At 39.6% G+C, this 17,835-nt stretch overlaps 1 protein-coding gene across 1 annotated transcript in view; it reads right to left on the reverse strand.

Moving 5' to 3' along the window:
* The window catches only part of ptpn14 (protein tyrosine phosphatase non-receptor type 14), a 154,160-nt gene that overhangs the window by 43,212 nt on the left and 93,113 nt on the right, over window positions 1–17,835 (reverse strand). The window contains exons 4-7 of the mRNA XM_062972045.1: window positions 7,517–7,614; window positions 4,633–4,700; window positions 1,162–1,232; window positions 193–280 (exon numbers count right to left, since the gene is read on the reverse strand). Of these exons, the coding sequence (XP_062828115.1) occupies window positions 193–280; window positions 1,162–1,232; window positions 4,633–4,700; window positions 7,517–7,614 (325 nt within the window). The remainder of the gene's footprint in view (window positions 1–192; window positions 281–1,161; window positions 1,233–4,632; window positions 4,701–7,516; window positions 7,615–17,835) is intronic.

A 17,835-nucleotide genomic window follows, 5' to 3' on the forward strand; every position in this document is an offset into this window, starting at 1 on the left:
CCATCAGAATGGATAATACGAAACAGAAACAAGAATGAAACAAATGAGACAAATACTGCGCACATCTCTACTGGGTAATACTAATGCAGAGGCATTATTAAGACTGGTGAATTATGTTTCGCCAGCCATGCCATTATGATAAATGTCTTTGTTGGGGGGAGAAAAGTGACACCCTCTGTTATAGCACGTTACCTTCACAGGGAAACTTTCCTGCCCAAACCCATCTAGTCGTTCCACTTCACTTATGTACTGAAGTTCCGCTTTTGCTGCAGAGATTCCACTGTGAACGAAGTAAACAGAAATGTGGCTCAACATTACATACATGACTAAAGATTCTAATCAGATTTGTTGGTTTGGAATTCTCTTTAGATCATTATCTCTGGATCATTGGCTAAAATGCATTAGAAGCACCTATGTACCCTGCCCTCGCCCCAATGTCTCACTCTACAGTGCATTTTGGGGTGTTCTGGAAGTTTTTTTGGGTTTTTTTGCAAAAAAAAAAACACCCTTTATTTTTGACCCTGGGGAATCTGGAAGATACAAAAATGGCCCTAGGAGCTGCACGCGGCCTATGGGCATACTTTGCCCATCCTTTATCAAGATTATTCATTACATCCACAAACCCTGATTCTAGGAGCCCCACACACATATTTGAATCCCTGTGTAATGTTGGAAACTAGCTGAATTGTCCAATATGAAAGGCTTTTTCAAAATAGCATCATAACAGCCTCATGAGGGCAAGCCTGATTTTTTTTATTGGTTTTAGTGAGGCATGGCCAGTCAGGTCCCTTTCTGGGATTTGCCACAAAAAAAAGTCTCTCATACATGATGGTTCTCACTTCTTCAAGAATCCTATCCACATTCTCAGGCTGTTAACATTAAATAATATTCTTTATCACTGAACAAGGATGGAACAACGTGACATTCACTGTAACTGTCTTATCCCTAATGGATAGAGTCAATCATAGAATCATAGAATAATAGAGTTGGAAGAGACCACATGGATTATCTAGTCCAACCCCCTGCCATATAGGAAAAGAACAATCAAAGCACTCCCAACAGATGGCCACCCAGCCTCTATTTAAATGCCTCAGGCATAATAATTACAACCCATATCCATATTTTGGTAATTATCTGTGTACTGATACATTTGAGACTCACCAATTGTTTTTGTGCTCCTGCGCTACTTTCTGTGTCAGTTCCTCGAGGACAGCTTCGTCTTGGGTCAAATCCTACAGGAAAGGACAAAAAATGGCAGATACTGAAAGAAAACATCTATGTGACGATAAACTGTTTGTAAGAAGAGAACATTCAAAGAATTACTTCCAGTACTTTGAGTTTCATGGTTAATACTGGACTATACATCTGAGTTTATTGGGGATAGTTTCAGCAAATCTAATTGTTGGATACTATGAGTACAATCCATGAAGTAAATATAGTATCCCCCTTCCAAAAATCATCTGTAAATTAAGTCTGGATTAAGTCTATAGATTATCGGAAACTATGTCAATTCAAAACAATATGATCTTATTAATACTATCGCTCAAGTTGAATATTCCTTATCTGAAATGTTTGGGACCAGTGTTTTGGATTTTGGTGTTTTTCAGATTTTGGAATACCTGTATTTGCATATACATACACAATGAAATATCTTGAAGACTCAAGTCTAAACACAAAATAAATGTATGCTTTAGTAATACATTATACACATATTCTGAATGTAATTTTATACAATATTTTAATAATGCTGTGCATGTATGAAGTCTGTAACATTAAACCAACAGAAAGCAAAGGTGTCACTATTTCAACCACTCATGTGGACCATTTGTGATGATTCTGGAATTCCAGGTGCTGATTTTAAGGTCTTATATAGTAGTTGTTTAATGAAGTGAAATGTTTTTAACTTTATAAATTGTTTTTAAAGTAATTTAGAGTTTTTATTGAATGTGATGTGTATGTCCTCAAATCAGTACTGCTTTTAAATGTGTTGTTAGCAGCCTTGAGTCTTATTATTGAGAGAAAGGTTGAATATAATGATGATGATAATGACGTATAAGGAAGAGTTTGAGGCTAGTAGAAGAAAGGTTCCAAAATTCCCACACTGCTGAATTCTCCTCTACTACTTGCTTTCCTATTCATTTTAATTTAGGTCTCAGTCTAGTTTCTAGATTCAATCAGATCGGCTGAAACAATTGCTGAATGGTAAGTCAACACTTATGTAAATGTCTCACTAATTCAGTTGCTCAGTCCTACCTGAGAATAGAAACTGACTTTATCTCTTGTTCTGTGCTCCAAAGTTTTAGCAAATCATATGGTTTGCTAAAATGAGAAATAAAACAAACTTGCATTATTCTACTACCCAGGGTACCATGGGGAGCGGGGGGCGGGATGGGGATGGATGGACAGACTAATTTGGAACCTTCCAAAGTATGCAAACTTCCTTTAGTGAATCCGACCATTCGCCCATCTAGCCCAGTACTGTCAACTCAGACTATCAGTGGTTCTTAATGAGACAGAACTCATTATTTATTTATTTTCTTCATTTCTATCCCACCTTTCTCTACCCCAGAAAGGACTCAAGGCTGCTTATGATCAAGGTGGCTTCCTAGCTCTATCACAAGATTCCTGGTGATCTCCTATCCAACACTGCTTTGCTTCCAAAATCAGATGATTTTCGGTGTTTTTTGGGTGATGCAGTGCAATGAAATCTTTTAAATCAGTCCAGTACAATAGTACAAATGAACTCTCTTCCTGGTTTCAAAGCTTAGTACTCATAAAAATAAACACTAGCTCACTTTCAGAGTGGAATGCCTCAAGGCTATGCGTATTTATACTTAACCAAACTGCCTTGCTTCTTATTCATTGGGGGCCTCCCCGTATCATTTGTTCCTGACACTGAAAAATGTGAAAGCAGTAGCGTGCTAATGAAAAATAGCATGGTACGTGCCTGTACACAGCTACACACCTGCAAGGCGTTCTGTATATATAACTTTGTTCTTTTCACTGTTGAAAAAAATTACGTTTGACACATATTGTAGCTGCACAAGATCAAACACAGTCCCAATGCAGCAACCCCCTCCAGAAGTTCCTAAGCAAAATGGTACAGTATTTTTCCCATCCTGCAGTAAAGTCCTTAATCCATGCACTAGGAAACTGATAAGAACTGGGTATTAGCTAATTAGTCTATATACACATGTGTAACTTTAGGAATTTTACAAATCAACTCAATGTTTTATCAAAATGTACTACATTATAATTATCTAAATTTGGTATATGGGTTTTACAATGAACAGGCCACTAGCTTGCGCAGTACACACTGTCTGAGAAATTTATTATAGGAAAGCCTAAGCCACCAATGAATAAAGTCAAGTTTCTTTTCTTCCTTGATTCCTTTTTTTGTTTGCCTTCAGTTTCAGGGATAAATTAGATGTTATTGCTCACAGAGCAGCATGTGACCATACCACTGAGCTATAACCACAGTAGACTGCAATACAATTTTAAAAAATACCTTCAAAATATATGTTGGTAGTGACAGGTAAAAAACAGGGATATTTGAGTCTTGATTAACACAGGTTCTAGAACATTGGTTCTCAGCCTGTGGGTCCCCAGGTGTTTTGGTGTACAACTCCCAGAAATCTCAACCAGTTTACCAGCTGTTAGGATTTCTGGGAGTTGAAGGCCAAAACATCTGGGGACCCACAGGTTGAGAACCACTGTCCTAGAAATTGCCTACTTATACTAGGAAAAATACAATGACAAAGACTGCTGACCCATTGTTAAATGCTAGATTAAGACTAGAGAAAATCAGACATTACATTATAAAGGATGTACAGGAGAATATAATGTAGATTGGAATCCCCAAACCAAGAAATGTAAGCAAAGTAAGAGCACGAATCACACTGAATTTAAGGATTACTGATACCATTTTGAATGTAGCATTAGAATGCTATATTTTCTGAAATTTTGAAGATATAGAGGGGAGCCTTCTTTCCCAGTATTTTTTTTTTATTTTAAGTTGAAAATATGCAATATGCAATATTTTCACATCTGAATGTTACTTTGCTCATTTGGGAACCTAAAATCCTTTATGGGTTACCATAAAATTATTGTGTCTTTATTCAAAGTACAGTTCGTTCAGAATATAATAGCAAATTGATCTCATTTATTTAAAAGTTTGTTATAAATTGAGCTACAATATCTTGAACTGTAAGGAACATGTAAACAAAAAAGAATCTCTTTGATTTTGCCAGTTTGAGAAGCAAGCAAAAAACAAAACAAACCCAAAGCAATAAAAAGAGAGAAAACTATCAACATTAGTAAAGAGAAAAAATATTTTGTCTCCAAAATGTCAATCAGTCATAACATACATGTTCCCATAAAAAGAACTGTGGAAAAAAACCAAGGTCAATCACTGTATTGTTCCAATACTTTCATAATAAAAGAATTCATCTCATGTAGCTTTTAGATACGAATTTGGAATAGTAATGGTATTCTCCTCTGCCCAATTTTTTGGGATTCTTTTTCAGAATCTTCCAATCTCTAGTTAGGATGAAATATTTACTGAATTAATAAGAAAACCTGCTATGATGCAAGAAGATGACACATAAAAGAATTTGAGGATAACTGACTTACCATAGGAAACAAAACATATTCCCGGAGGAAGTCGTGAGATTTAAATTGACCGTAGTCCCCAAAATCAGCTGGACGAAAGTAAGGAAGAAAGAAAATAAAATACATGAACTCACCTTACACAAATAATGTTATTGTGCATCAAACTGGCATGGTGAATATCACTGATATCATCCTGTCTCCAGCCAAGGAAGCACATTTGAGTTTTGCCACTTTATGGTTTGGAAGAGGACCATTTCTACTGTTCCTCTGCCTTCATTAAGCGAATAAAGCGGGTGACAAAAAGTGATGGCTGACAATGGGCTGCTTCATTTCTCCTCTTCCTTTTCTGCATGGAAGTAGGACAATGCCATGAAAGGAATCCTCTAAGTTCAGGAATGTATCCCCTATGGATCTATACCTCTGCACCTGTGATCAGTGATGGGGCTGGATGGGATTCCTCCACAGCCCCAACTGGGCTGGTAGAGTCCAGACTCACTCTCCTCTGGCCCACTCCAACCTATCTATTTCCTTTCCTGCTCACACATCTGCCTCTCCCTTTACTCCCCCATGATCTGTATTAGGCCTGCTAAATTTGTCATTCACCAAGGTAATCCCAGCACATCAGGAGTATGACAACCTTTTAATTTGTGCTGTCATGCCTTGGAGGTTGGCAAGCTGCTCGCAGGCCACAATATATGAATGGTGGGCTATGCTCAGTTAGTTGCTGTCTCTGTGGGCCAATTAAGTACCCAACTCGGGAAAGTCACTTTTTTGTACTGCAGTTCCTTGGATCTCAGTCAGCTGAAGAATTCTGTGAGCTACAATAGAAGAAGAAATTTCCAAGATCTAGTTCACTGGTATAGGAGCCCACTCCATTCCATGCTGAAAACCAAAGGATTTTTCCAGTGTTTCTGCTGGAAGTTTAGAAACCCAGTTTAGTTAAACTGCAGCATGTTCTTCTGTAAAGAAACAAAGATCCTCCCCTGTGGATGGGGTGAAGAAATAACTGGCAAGATTCCAGAAATGTTCTTAACTGGAGTGGGAGAATAATTTCCTCTAGGAAACTATAGAGACAGTTGCTAATTTCTTCTTAAAATGAATCTATTCCTTTAAGTGGTCAGAGGAAGTTCTCCTTTGAGTGCTTTCACTTCAAAGTCCTCTGCCATCCTAAGTTAACAATATGGGAACTCCGCTTGTAGTGTGCTCTCTAACAAGTTGTCTACCTTGGACAAAATCCCACCTCAAATCTGATGCTGTGGCAATACAGGACGCATAACTGTTTTGAAAGTGAATCTGCATTTTAAAGACTTTAATGTGTTTCCTAAAACTCATGTTTTGTTCTTCAGCTTCCAGAAAAAGAAAAAACCATATGGCTTTTCTGATGTGTCTATCTGGATCAGGGTGGCATCAGGGGCAGGGAAGCAGGACAGATTGGTGGCTGATAAGCATCACATTTTTTTTTAATGTGCAGATCGGGGGTCTCATAGTTGGGAAGGCAAAATAAATTGTGTATTTTGCCATGGAGCTGCTTAAGCACTAGTGCTACTTTTCCTGCCAAACACCTCCACTTCAGAGCTCCACTTACAGAATTATTTGCTCTGATATCAGAGCGAGGGTCACAGCCATGAAATCAGTGATGAGGGGGTAGCTTGATCTGTGGCTGGGCTCATCTGGGAAGTAGGTGGCAGCCCCAAAGAGGGGAGAAGGAGAAAAAAGTAGTCCCAACCTGAATTTAGCAGGAGGAATGTGTTGCCATCAACACAATGACATTGTGGTCTATTGGGAGAAAGTGGCTGTTTGGCAGGTCTGGGAGAGCTCTGTGGCAGAACACTCTGAATTGTACCAGATTTATTTTACTGGTGGAAACATCTCCTGGTAGGAGGAAAAGCTGTTATGTGATGTCTAGAACAAGGTATTCACTAATGGCTCAAAGGCTGTACAATTCATTTCTTCCTGATGTTGATAACTGACAACACATCAACTGAATCAATTAAACAAAAAGCAGGACACAATAATAGAATAATAATAAGTTGGAATAAGAATAATAAAATAATAAGAGTTGGAAGAGACCACATGGGTCATCTAATCCAACCCCCTGCTATGCAGGATAAGCACAAGCAAAGTACCATATGCACAGAAATGTTTCCATTTTCACAATGTTTTCAAATAAGACCATGAAGTCAGAAGTATTTCCTTAAGTCTGTAACAATATTTGTCAAAGACTTGCCTATGTTTCAGCCGCATTGCTTGAAAGGGGGGGGGGGGGGAATACCCATGAGCCTTTATTCTACAAAATAACACCAAACACTTCTGACAAGATTCTTAAGATCTTGGAAATTCCCCTCGTAAATTACCCCACTCAAATAGTCTTGCAAACCTTTCAGAACCATTTCATGTTATTACTGGGTGCCAAAAATGTTGTTTCATTTTATTTCACATCACTAATGTATGTTTATCATGAAACCAGGGTACAGGGACAAATCAAAAGTCATGCATATGCTTTTTTAAAAAAACATTCCACATATCAAGTTTTTTTTTTAAAAAAAACCATAACAATTTACTAGAGAATATAAACAAATCAAAAAACGTTCTTTGTCTCTCTGTCTCTGTATAGACACCCACACAAAGATAGTTCATATTCTGTACACTGAGATTAACAGAGCTCAGTTTGAATCTTATGCAAGAACTCAAGAATCTCCAAGAAATCCATGTCTATGCCACTCCTATTCCCAAATGACAGAATATAGAATTTTTAAATAATGTAAATCAGTGATTCTTATTTAAAATATTAAGAATCACCTGAGTTTTTATGCTGACGGGGTTGTCATCTATAACTGGAATGTATTCTTGCTATGGTTAAATAAGCAGATAAGAGCAGAAAAAGTTAGAAGGTGGGCTCACAAACCTTGAACTGCTAGTGCAGCCAACCTTATCCCTTGCTCAAATGAAGATCGCAATCGTCCATCAAGAACATCCTTTTTCACCTGCAGGTAATACTGATACCTGTAAACAAGAGATACCGCAAAATGAAACCAACAGCCCCTATACTGGACTCTTCTCTACCTAACTCTGGGAAAAATACAAGATTGCTGAGAGATTAAACACATGGGACCTTATCACATTAGGAAATACTCCATTTCTGAGACTGTTTGAGAATGATTTCAAATGGGTCCCATCACATGATGTTTGCCCCCATCCCATCAGCATTCCCTCGGAATCCGTCTGCAAAGGGTCGCAGATGGAATTCTAATTGTGTTTTTTTGAAATACCACAGATTCTTCCACTGCTGAAGTCCTGATTTTTGTTTGATAGGAAAATCAGTATGCATCCCAGAGAGTCATAGAGTGATGTAGGGGGTGTTTTGAATAGATTGGGAGGAGCCAGCCTTCCATGGTGTGAGGAGTCAAAGTGCAGTGTTTTCAAATCATGAGAATTATAATAACCAGGTGTGATGAGGAGAGCATGCATCCCATCTCAATACAGTATGCATGGCATGAAAGAGAAACTCTCATTCTGTGATTTGCAGTGTGTGTTCTGGTGGCATATCTGTGCAGTAATGTAAGGACAAAATATGAAGCACTTTCTTTGTAAAAGATCCCCTTGCCCCAAAGAGGCAATGTAGATAGCTGTGTCCATACACATATATAATCCAGATCTAGCATTTCACATCTTTTCAAGAGCAGGTCTCTTATAAAGGCAATGAGTCTTCATTGTCCTTTCAAGACCAAACCATCCCACTACATAATGTTTGCATAGTAACAAAGATAGCTCATAGAAATATACTATTGCTGAGAATATATATATACATACACACACACACACACACACACACACACACAAAATGCATATTGTGTGGTGATTATGAATTTCACTGAGAACAGTAAAGTTGAGGTGAGAAAGCAGATATTGTGATTGTCCTGATAATTAAAAAGTCCTGGTGCTTTTACGCTGTCAACTTTAGGTGCATTTAGGTTTTAGGTATCAATGATGGTGCTATTTATGAACAATGTAATACAAGCAAATTATTTCAAAACATATTAAGATTTTATACTAAATTCTATTATTACTAACATCTAGAACAGTTCTGTTGAATCAATGTAAACTTGGCAAATAAACATGTCTGTGCCAACTGGAAGGTTGGCAGTTGAAACCCGGGCCGGGATGAGCTCCCACCATCAGCCCAGCTTCTGCTCACCTAGCAGTTCGAAAACAACAAAACAAGTAAATAAATAGGGACCTCTTTGGCAAGGAGGTAAAAAGCGCTCTGAAAAACATGCCAGCAAAATTCCGACCAGGAAAGGTGTCCATGGACACCAGGGTCCTTGGCATGGAAAATGAAACAACAGCACCTCCCCAAGGTCAAATCGAACACAGCCAGATGCCAGAGATGAAAAGAGGGAAGACTTGCCTCTGTTTATATACTGTCTATCTTTGTCAATTGTATAACGGCATTGAATGGTTGCCAACTATGTACCTGTAATTCACTCTGAGTCCCTTCGGAGAGATAGAGCAGAATATAAATAAAATATATAGAATCATAGAATCATAGAATAGTAGAGTTGGAAGAGACCTCATGGGCCATCCAGTCCAACCCCCTGCTAAGAAGCAGGAAATCGCATTCAAAGCACCCCCGACAGATGGCCATCCAGCCTCTGTTTAAAAGCCTCCAAAGAAGGAGCCTCTACCATGGCCCGGGGGAGAGAGTTCCACTGTCGAACAGCTCTCACAGTGAGGAAGTTCTTCTTGATGTTCAGGTGGAATCTCCTTTCCTGTAGTTTGAAGCCATTGTTCCGTGTCCTAGTCTGCAGGGCAGCAGAAAACATTTTATTATTATTATTATTATTATTATTATTATTATTATTATTATTATTATTATTATTATTTGGCATAGTGGACTAAGTGACTTGAAGGTTGGGTTGCTGACCTGAAAGCTGCCAGGTTCGAATCCCACCTGGGGAGAGTGTGGATGAGCTCCCTCTATCAGCTCCAGCTCCATGCGGGGACATGAGAGAAGCCTCCCACAAGGATGGTAAAAACATCAAAAACATCTGGGAGTCCCCTGGGCAACGTCCTTGCAGACGGCCAATTCTCTCACTCCAGAAGCAACTCCGGTTGCTCCTGACAAAAAAAAAATTAATATAATAATAATATATTATTATTAATATAATAATATATTATTATTATATTATTATTACTGATTCAGCTTATCTACACTAGTTGGGCCTAACTGTACGATCCAGACTTTTAAAATTATCTTAGTAAACACTATTTTAGATATATATACACACACACACTTTAAAATTATACCTACAAAGTTACCACTTCCTTAATTTATTGATGGTGCTTCAGATTTAGCAATAGAAAGCTAACCTATGTTTGGCGATTCACTCTTCCCTGATTTTAACACCATAATTTTATTTATGCTCATCTAAAAAGTATGTTCACCAGAGCTCAGATATATGACTGGCTTAGAAGTTATTCTGAGATGTAAGCAATTTTTCTTAATTTTTCCCCCCAATATATCAAAATCCAACAAGCTCTTTGAGACAAACACCAAATAAAACCGTATGTTCAAGCATCTGTGAAGACCTATTGTAATTAGTAATGGGACTTTTGAACCTATTTCTATTTTAATAATTTCTGTATTGTTGCTGCACTATGGCAACCATGAATCTAATTTACAGAAGGATAAAAGAGCTTTGTTTCTATTCCTTTCTTAGGGGGGTAAAACCCCACGTCATCATTTGGATTTAACAAAAGTGACTGCCATGGAAAGAAAAAGAGATACAGAAGCCTGCCGCTAGACAGCACTAAAGTTCCGACCAAATCTTAATTCTCCAGTCTGTAACAGTGTCATGGCACTATAATTAACAAACCACTTTAAATGATTACAGTATATACAGAAAGAGCAGCACTGTGCACTTCAAAAGGTTGAAAAGTTTTGTCTAGAATAGATTATATATTTTGAAGGCAGGATGTCCACCACAAGAAAATATAAAACCAGGAATCTATGGACACAAGAGTTGCTATTATTAGAGGAAGATGTTCATAGGCGCACAGAGCATTACCAGAGCTGTCAAACAAGAATAATTACATCTTCTCTTCCTGTAAATAATAATAATAATAATAATAATGATGATGATGATGATGATGATGATGATGATGATGATGATGATGATGATAGGTGCTGTGCCAAAAGATCTCAGCCGGCATTTGGAAACAATAGACATTGACAAAATTATGATCTGGCAACTGCAAAAGGCCACCCTACTGGGATCTGCGCGCATCATCCAAAAATACATCACACAGTCCTAAACGTTTGGGAATTGTTCGACTTGTGATTTTGTGATACAAAATCCAGAATATCTATCTTGTTTGCTGTGTCATAAAATAAAATAATAATATTTTTTTATTTGTACACAGCTCTATCTCCATTGTAGGTAAAACATTCAATTACCAACACAGAACATACAACATAGCCATTGTTGTGACTGCGCCTTCGGGGATTATGGTTGATGGTGATGGAATTCGAAGAGGAAGAAAAAACCCTCGTGATGAGGGTTCACTGGAGGAGTTGCGCAGGAAGCGACTTAGAGAGCTATATGGGGGATCTTCTGAGGAAGATTCAGATGGGGAGATGGATGCTGAGGAACAGGTGGTGGCTGGGGAAGCGGGCACTGAATGGGCACAGCCACCGGAGATGTCTGGGGATTTGGGGCCTATGGATACTTCTGAACCTGGGGTTTCTGCAGGAGCTGATCCCAATTGGGATGCTTGGAGAAGGGAGGATGGTTCTTTAAGTGTTCATGGGGCTAAGTGTGGGCAGGATGATTGGGACTCCGACGAATTGCTAGGTACTCCAGATCCACGAGCTCTAGCTGTGTGGAGTTCAGACTCTGAGTAGATTTGGGACACCTGGTGTTTGGGTGTGAGTGTTTGGTCACCCAGGAGGAAGGGGAATAAAATGGGAATGTTTGGCCACTGCACTTTGCGTGTGGCAAGGTGTTGCTGAGGCGCCATTGGGATCTCTGTGTTTCTGGACTTGGACTGTGATTCGGATCTGCTGATACCATCTGGCTTGGCTCTCGCTGTGTCTTATCGTGGACCTGTTTTGGATGACTGCACCCTCTTCGGACTTTGGATTGAATTTGACCTGGCTTCTGTCTACTCCCTCTGACTGACGGCTACTCCCGGCTTCTGACTATTGGTTTGTCTTTCGGAATTTCTGCTGCCTCCTGACCTGACCTTGGATTCTTCTGACGACGGCTATTCATCATCCCTTTGAGGCTTTCGGCTTATCTGCACCGTGGAAGCAGCTTTCTTGCTTTTCTAGTTTGTTTATTTTCCAGCAATTAACTATTTGTTTTCCAAAGCTGAATTGAAGCGTTATTTAGTTTTTTATTGAATGCCAGCATGGGAAATTAGCGTGACTCGTTTTTGAGTTATTATTGTCCAATCTACTCTCGAAACACTGAAAAGTGAAGTGTTTCAAGGATATTTCCTGTGTTTATGTTATTTTCTGGCTTATCTTCGGAATAAACTCTGTTTTGTATGTTAACTGGCGTCTGACTCTTGACAGCCATATTAAAAACATCAACATATTACTATTAAAAACAATAAATCAAACATGTTTAAAATTCAGTTCTAGTACTACTACACTGAGTGAAATTCAACTACCCATGGTGAAAATTCCAGGGTGGTCCAAGGCAACTAATTAAAGTAGCATAGAGCCGGGAAGTGGGTAAAGTGCAAATTGGTGGCCAGGAGAGGGCCAAGGGGTACTGAGCAGTTATAGGAGAACTTGGGTAGTACGTGGTCTCATAGGGAAGGGGAAGTGAGTGAAGTGTAAAGCAGAGTCCTAGCTGATGGCCAGAGCAAGGTCTGAGACTAATCATTTTCAAAGACCTGTTGGAACCACCATGTTTTCAGATCCATGTGGAAGGAGGATAGTGACGGGGCCTGTCTTATCTCTCTGGGGAGTGTGTTCCAAAGGGAGGGGGCACCATTGAGAAGGCCCTCTCCCTCGTCCCCACCAACCGTGCTTGAGATGGAGGCGGGAGCGAGAGGAGGACCTCTCCAGTAGATCTAAGAGTCCGTGCTTGTTCGTAGGGGAAGATGTGATCGCTGAGATAGGCAGGGCCTGAACCATTTAGGGGTTCATAGATCATAACCTGCACCTTGAATTGGGCCCGGCAACCTATTGGCAGCTAATGAAGCTGTTTTAATAGGGTCATTGTACGCTCCTATGAATACCATGTCTATCTCAAGACATTGAGGAGAAATGGTTGAACTTTTTGAATTGTGTAACGCTATTTCTATTCCTGTGTTTTTTAAGGGAGGTTTTTTTTTTGGGGGGGGTGCTCTCATAATACAGTAAGCCCTCCACTTTGATGGGAATTATGGCACAAGATCCCCACAAAAGTGGAAAAATGCAAATTAAAAAAAATCCCTGGATTTTTAATCTGACAGAACATCTCTCTAGTAATATCTTGGTCCTCTGTGGTTAACAGAAATAGAAGTTGGCCGTGGAGTCAACTTGGGAGCCCTAGAGATTTCCAGAGAGAACATATTAATCAAATCTGAAAATAATCAAATCCATGAAAGTTAAATCATAAGATTTTTTTTTTCATGTCAGGAGCGACTTGAGAAACTGTAAGTTGCTTCTGGTGTGAGAGAATTGGCCGTCTGCAAGGACGCTGCCTAGGGGACACCTGGATGTTGTGATGTTTTTACCATCCTTGTGGGAGGCTTCTCTCATGTTCCTGCATGGAGCTGGAGCTGATAGAGAGAGCTCAATGCACTTTCCCCGGGTTGGATTCGAACCGGCAACCTTCAGGTCAGCAACCCAACCTTCAAGTCAGCAGTCCTACTGGCACAAGGGTTTAATCCACTGTGCCACCAGGGGCTCACAAGTGCTTTTATACTTTAGATTCTGGGTATCCCCTTGTTATTCATACAAAAATGGGAAGATTCATGGAATCCTTACTATTAGTGTAGTGGCTTCTTGAAAGGCTGTGTATCACATTTGTGCTAAGAATAGATTGTTAAACCTCTAAAACACACAGGGTTTTTTCGTGTCAAAAGCTTCTTGAGAAATTGCAAGTCGCCTCTGGTGTGAGAGAATTGGCCATCTGCAAGGATGTTGCCCAGGGGGTGCCTGGATGTTTTACCATCCTGTGGGAGGCTTCTGCCATGTCCCTGCAGCTGGAGCTGACAGACGAGAGCTCCCCGGATTCAAACCGCCGACCTTTCGGTCAGCAGTCCTGACAGCACAAGGGTTTAACTCATTGCATCACCAGGGGCTCCAGCATGCAAGTTAAGAGTAATTCATATTCACATGGAGGTATTTCTCAGGATTTAAAAAAATGGACATATAACAATCATAATAACTACATTCAGGATTGGCAGGTGCCAATTTAGAAATTCCAAGAAGAGTCATAGAGGACAAATAGTCTAATAAGCACTGAGAAAAGAATAACTAGACAGACTGAAAGCAATTACGCAAACTAGTTTTTACTAAAAGAAAGAAAAGCTAGATTTTGCTAATTTACACAGACAACTTGCTACAAAAACACTAACATTATAGGATTATAGGAACTGGGTCATGGCAGTAAGTGCTTTACAGTTTATAATATGGCGCGCAAGGTATAGCTAGCATTGCAGAATTTGGGGGGGAAAATGAGATAATCTCTTCCAGTATCCCAGAGCCAATATGGACATTTTTAATCAAAATATCTTTTGAAGCTATATAAAAATTATGGGCAATCCCAATGCTGCTAGATTTTTGTAAAAGTCCTCAAATACTTCACCATCATTCTTTAAAAAGCAGGGAAACTTCTTCTAATTTCTTATCTAGCACACAACGCTTCCCTGACTATGAAAAAGTCATAAGCAAAAGTTTACATCTCTGCTAGCCAGTGGAAATGGTTAGTACAGTATTTTGGTCCTGGACTAGAAAGGCTTGAATTTAAAGATGTACATTTAAGCCCTTCTAGTACAGGACCAAAACATTAACTACTTGCATAAAAAATCTAAGAGCTTCCCTCCTTATTTTACTCTTATAAACAGAAAAGCAGAGTTTTCTAGCTTTTACAGTCCATACAGGCAGATTGCCAATCTCATTCCAAGGGGTAAGGATGGAAGTGGAGAACAAGTCCAGGCAAAGACATAATTACAAGATGGTTTCTTCTTTTCAGTAGAAAAACATGAGTTGTAACCTTGAGTATTATCTAATGCATACCACTGTGTTTACAACTGAGTGATATGATTGTGCTTGAGAATTTAATAAGGAACCATGGGCATGCAACAAAATACAGAACCCACAAAATGGTGATATATTTATTGGGCCAACTCAAAAGCACAAAACACAGCATGCAATTGTTATCCCTCTGGACCAGGCTTGCACAACTTGGCCGTTCTAAAGAGTCATTTTAAAAATTAAACACAACTTCTGCGGGCCACTCCTCCTCCATTCCTTTCAGCCTGCCTTTCTTTTTAGGCAGGCAGGGGAACGGCGGACGAGCGGAGGGGAAGCCTGATCTTATGCAGTTCTGGTCTAGACTATCTTAACTGACAACAGTTAAGACAAAATGTAGATCTATGACCCTAACATCATCACATTTCCTTTCCTGTGTGATTTCTAACATCTCTGCTTGATGAAGAAACCAGTGGAGCTTCAAAAGCTTACGTTGTTTACTTCTTGCTTTTTTTAGTTGGCCAAATGACAAGATAACTGAAGGAAGTGAAGAAAGGTTTAGTGACTATTTTGCTTAGTAAAATGTGAGTTAGGAGAAGTTCATTAAATTATGTATCATGTCAAGAAAGTATGCAGAGCGAAAATTTTCTCGGTGTCTCATATTCAACCTAAGATCATCTGCCAAAGCCAAGTGGGAGGAACAAGGGAAAAATAAAAGGAAATACTTCACATAGCTGAACGGTGGCATTGAATGCCACAAGAAGTAGTGATGGCTGCCAACGTGGACAGCTTTAAAGGGGGATTAAATAAATATATGGAGATTAGAACCTGCCATCATTATTTGTCAGCTTGACTATACATTTCCTCCAGTATGAAAGACAGCATGCCTCTGAGGAACATGAGGTGATAGTATGGTAGCATTCATGTCCTGGCAGCAGGCTTCCACAGGCAACTGGGTTAGTCACTGTGTAAACAGAATGTCAAACCTCAATCTCATCCAGCATGGCTTCTCTTAGTAGTAGTGATTTCCCCATTGCATTGCACTCCAGGACAGAAGAGGAGAAAGATTATGGAGGTTCATCTTGAGTGAACCCAAGGGGACAAAGAGCAATCTAGCAGTTAGTGGGCTGATACATGCTTCTGACAGCCAGATTTGAAAAGGAGGATGGTAGATTGCTTTGGAAACAAATTAAACTATACTTCTGAACAAGAAGCTATACTACACATAAAGAAGGAGATAAAGAGCATAGCTTCCAGAGTGGAGACAGTAGAAAGAAGGCAGATAAAGAAACCTACGGGGTAATCTTGGAATTGTTCATATTTTGCCCTGGAAGATACACATATGTTGTTATGTGTAGCCTTTTTCCGAATGAAGCATAAAGGATCGGGACATCCGCAGGGATACCAAGGAGCTTGTTAATAAAGCTATTGTCCTCCCAATCCTGTTATACGCATTCGAAATGTGGTCTGTCTACATATGTCACACTTCTGGAATGATTCTATCACTGTTAAGGTAAAGGTTTTCCCCTGACGTTAAGTCCAGTTGTGACCGACTCTGGAGGTTGGTGCTAAGCCGAAGAGCTGGTGTTGTCCGTAGACACCTCCAAGGTCATGTGGCCAGCATGACTGCATGGAGCGCTGTTACCTTCCTGCCAGAGCGGTACCTATTGATCTACTCACATTGGCATGTTTTCGAACTGCTAGGTTGGCAGGAGCTGGGGCTAACAGCAGGCACTCATTCCGCTCCTGGGATTTCAACCTGGGACCTTTCGGTCCTCAAGTTCAGCAGCTCAGTGCTTTAACACACTGCGCCACCACCAGTGTTACCTCCATAAAAATCCTGCAAATCTCTTGGGAAGATAGACAGACAAATATCAGCAAGCCAATCCTGACCAGGACTGCCTTCCACCTGGAAACCGATGTCCTCACTGTGGAAGAACATGCGGGTTAAGAACAGGGCTCTACAGTCATCTACGTATCCACCACCAGGACATACACTTCAAAGGCTATCATACTTGGACAACAAGGGATCGCCTAAGCAAGTAACTGTCATGTGTCTGTAGGTTGACTCTAACTTACAGCAATCCTATCATAGGATTTTCCTGGTCAGATTTATTCAGAGGCAATTTGCCAATGCTTTCCTATGAGAAAGTGTGACCTTGAACAAAGTCACCCAGTAGAGTTTCATTGCTGGATGAAAACTTGGGATTCGCAGAGTTTAAGTCCAGCACTCCAGCCACCATGCCATGCTGACTTATTGTTTCAAATTCATATACACATTGAACAGATTATAAGAAAAAAATCAATGTGCTTATTATTTAAATTACCAAGTACGCCTATCCTAGGGAGACAGTTATCTCCAGTTCACAGGGAAGACTTTATTCTCACTCTGTTTACACAGCCAAGATCATAGGAAGTTACTTCCTGTGACACACACACACCTACAATAGCAGTTATTTGGTCAATTTCAGCTGTCTCTGAATCACCACCACCGTTTTCTGCAATCCCCCTCCCCCAAAGAGTGTCCACCTTCCTGAACAACTTTTATGAAGCCAGTTCATGTGCAGAATTACAGAATCATAAGAGTTGAAGTAGACCACAAGGGCCATCCAGTTCAAACCCTTGTCATATAGGAATACACATTCAATTCAAGAGTAGAAAGGCGAAGCAGGAATTCATTGCTCACACTATCCCCAAATTTACAACAGAACATCAAATATACTGTGCTAACCATTTCCCCCCCCTCTAAAGTACTTTTTTAAATTAGCAGTTATTTTAAAGCTGTCATATAAATACTTAAATAACAAGAATGCTAATAAGCCCAACAGAAACAAACCTCTCATATTACTGTAATTCATTACGTTAGGGAAGAAATTTTGGATTGGATGGAAGGGATCATTTTTAACAGTAATAACTAACTTCTTATTCAGAATTTAAAATGAACATGATATTAACATATTATAAATAATGAAAGCATTGAATTAATTTTATTATTTTCATTCTAATAATGAACATTCATTCATTAATGT

Source organism: Anolis carolinensis, chromosome 1 (genome assembly GCF_035594765.1).
Source record: "Anolis carolinensis isolate JA03-04 chromosome 1, rAnoCar3.1.pri, whole genome shotgun sequence".
NCBI classification, from domain to species: Eukaryota; Metazoa; Chordata; class Lepidosauria; order Squamata; family Dactyloidae; genus Anolis; species Anolis carolinensis.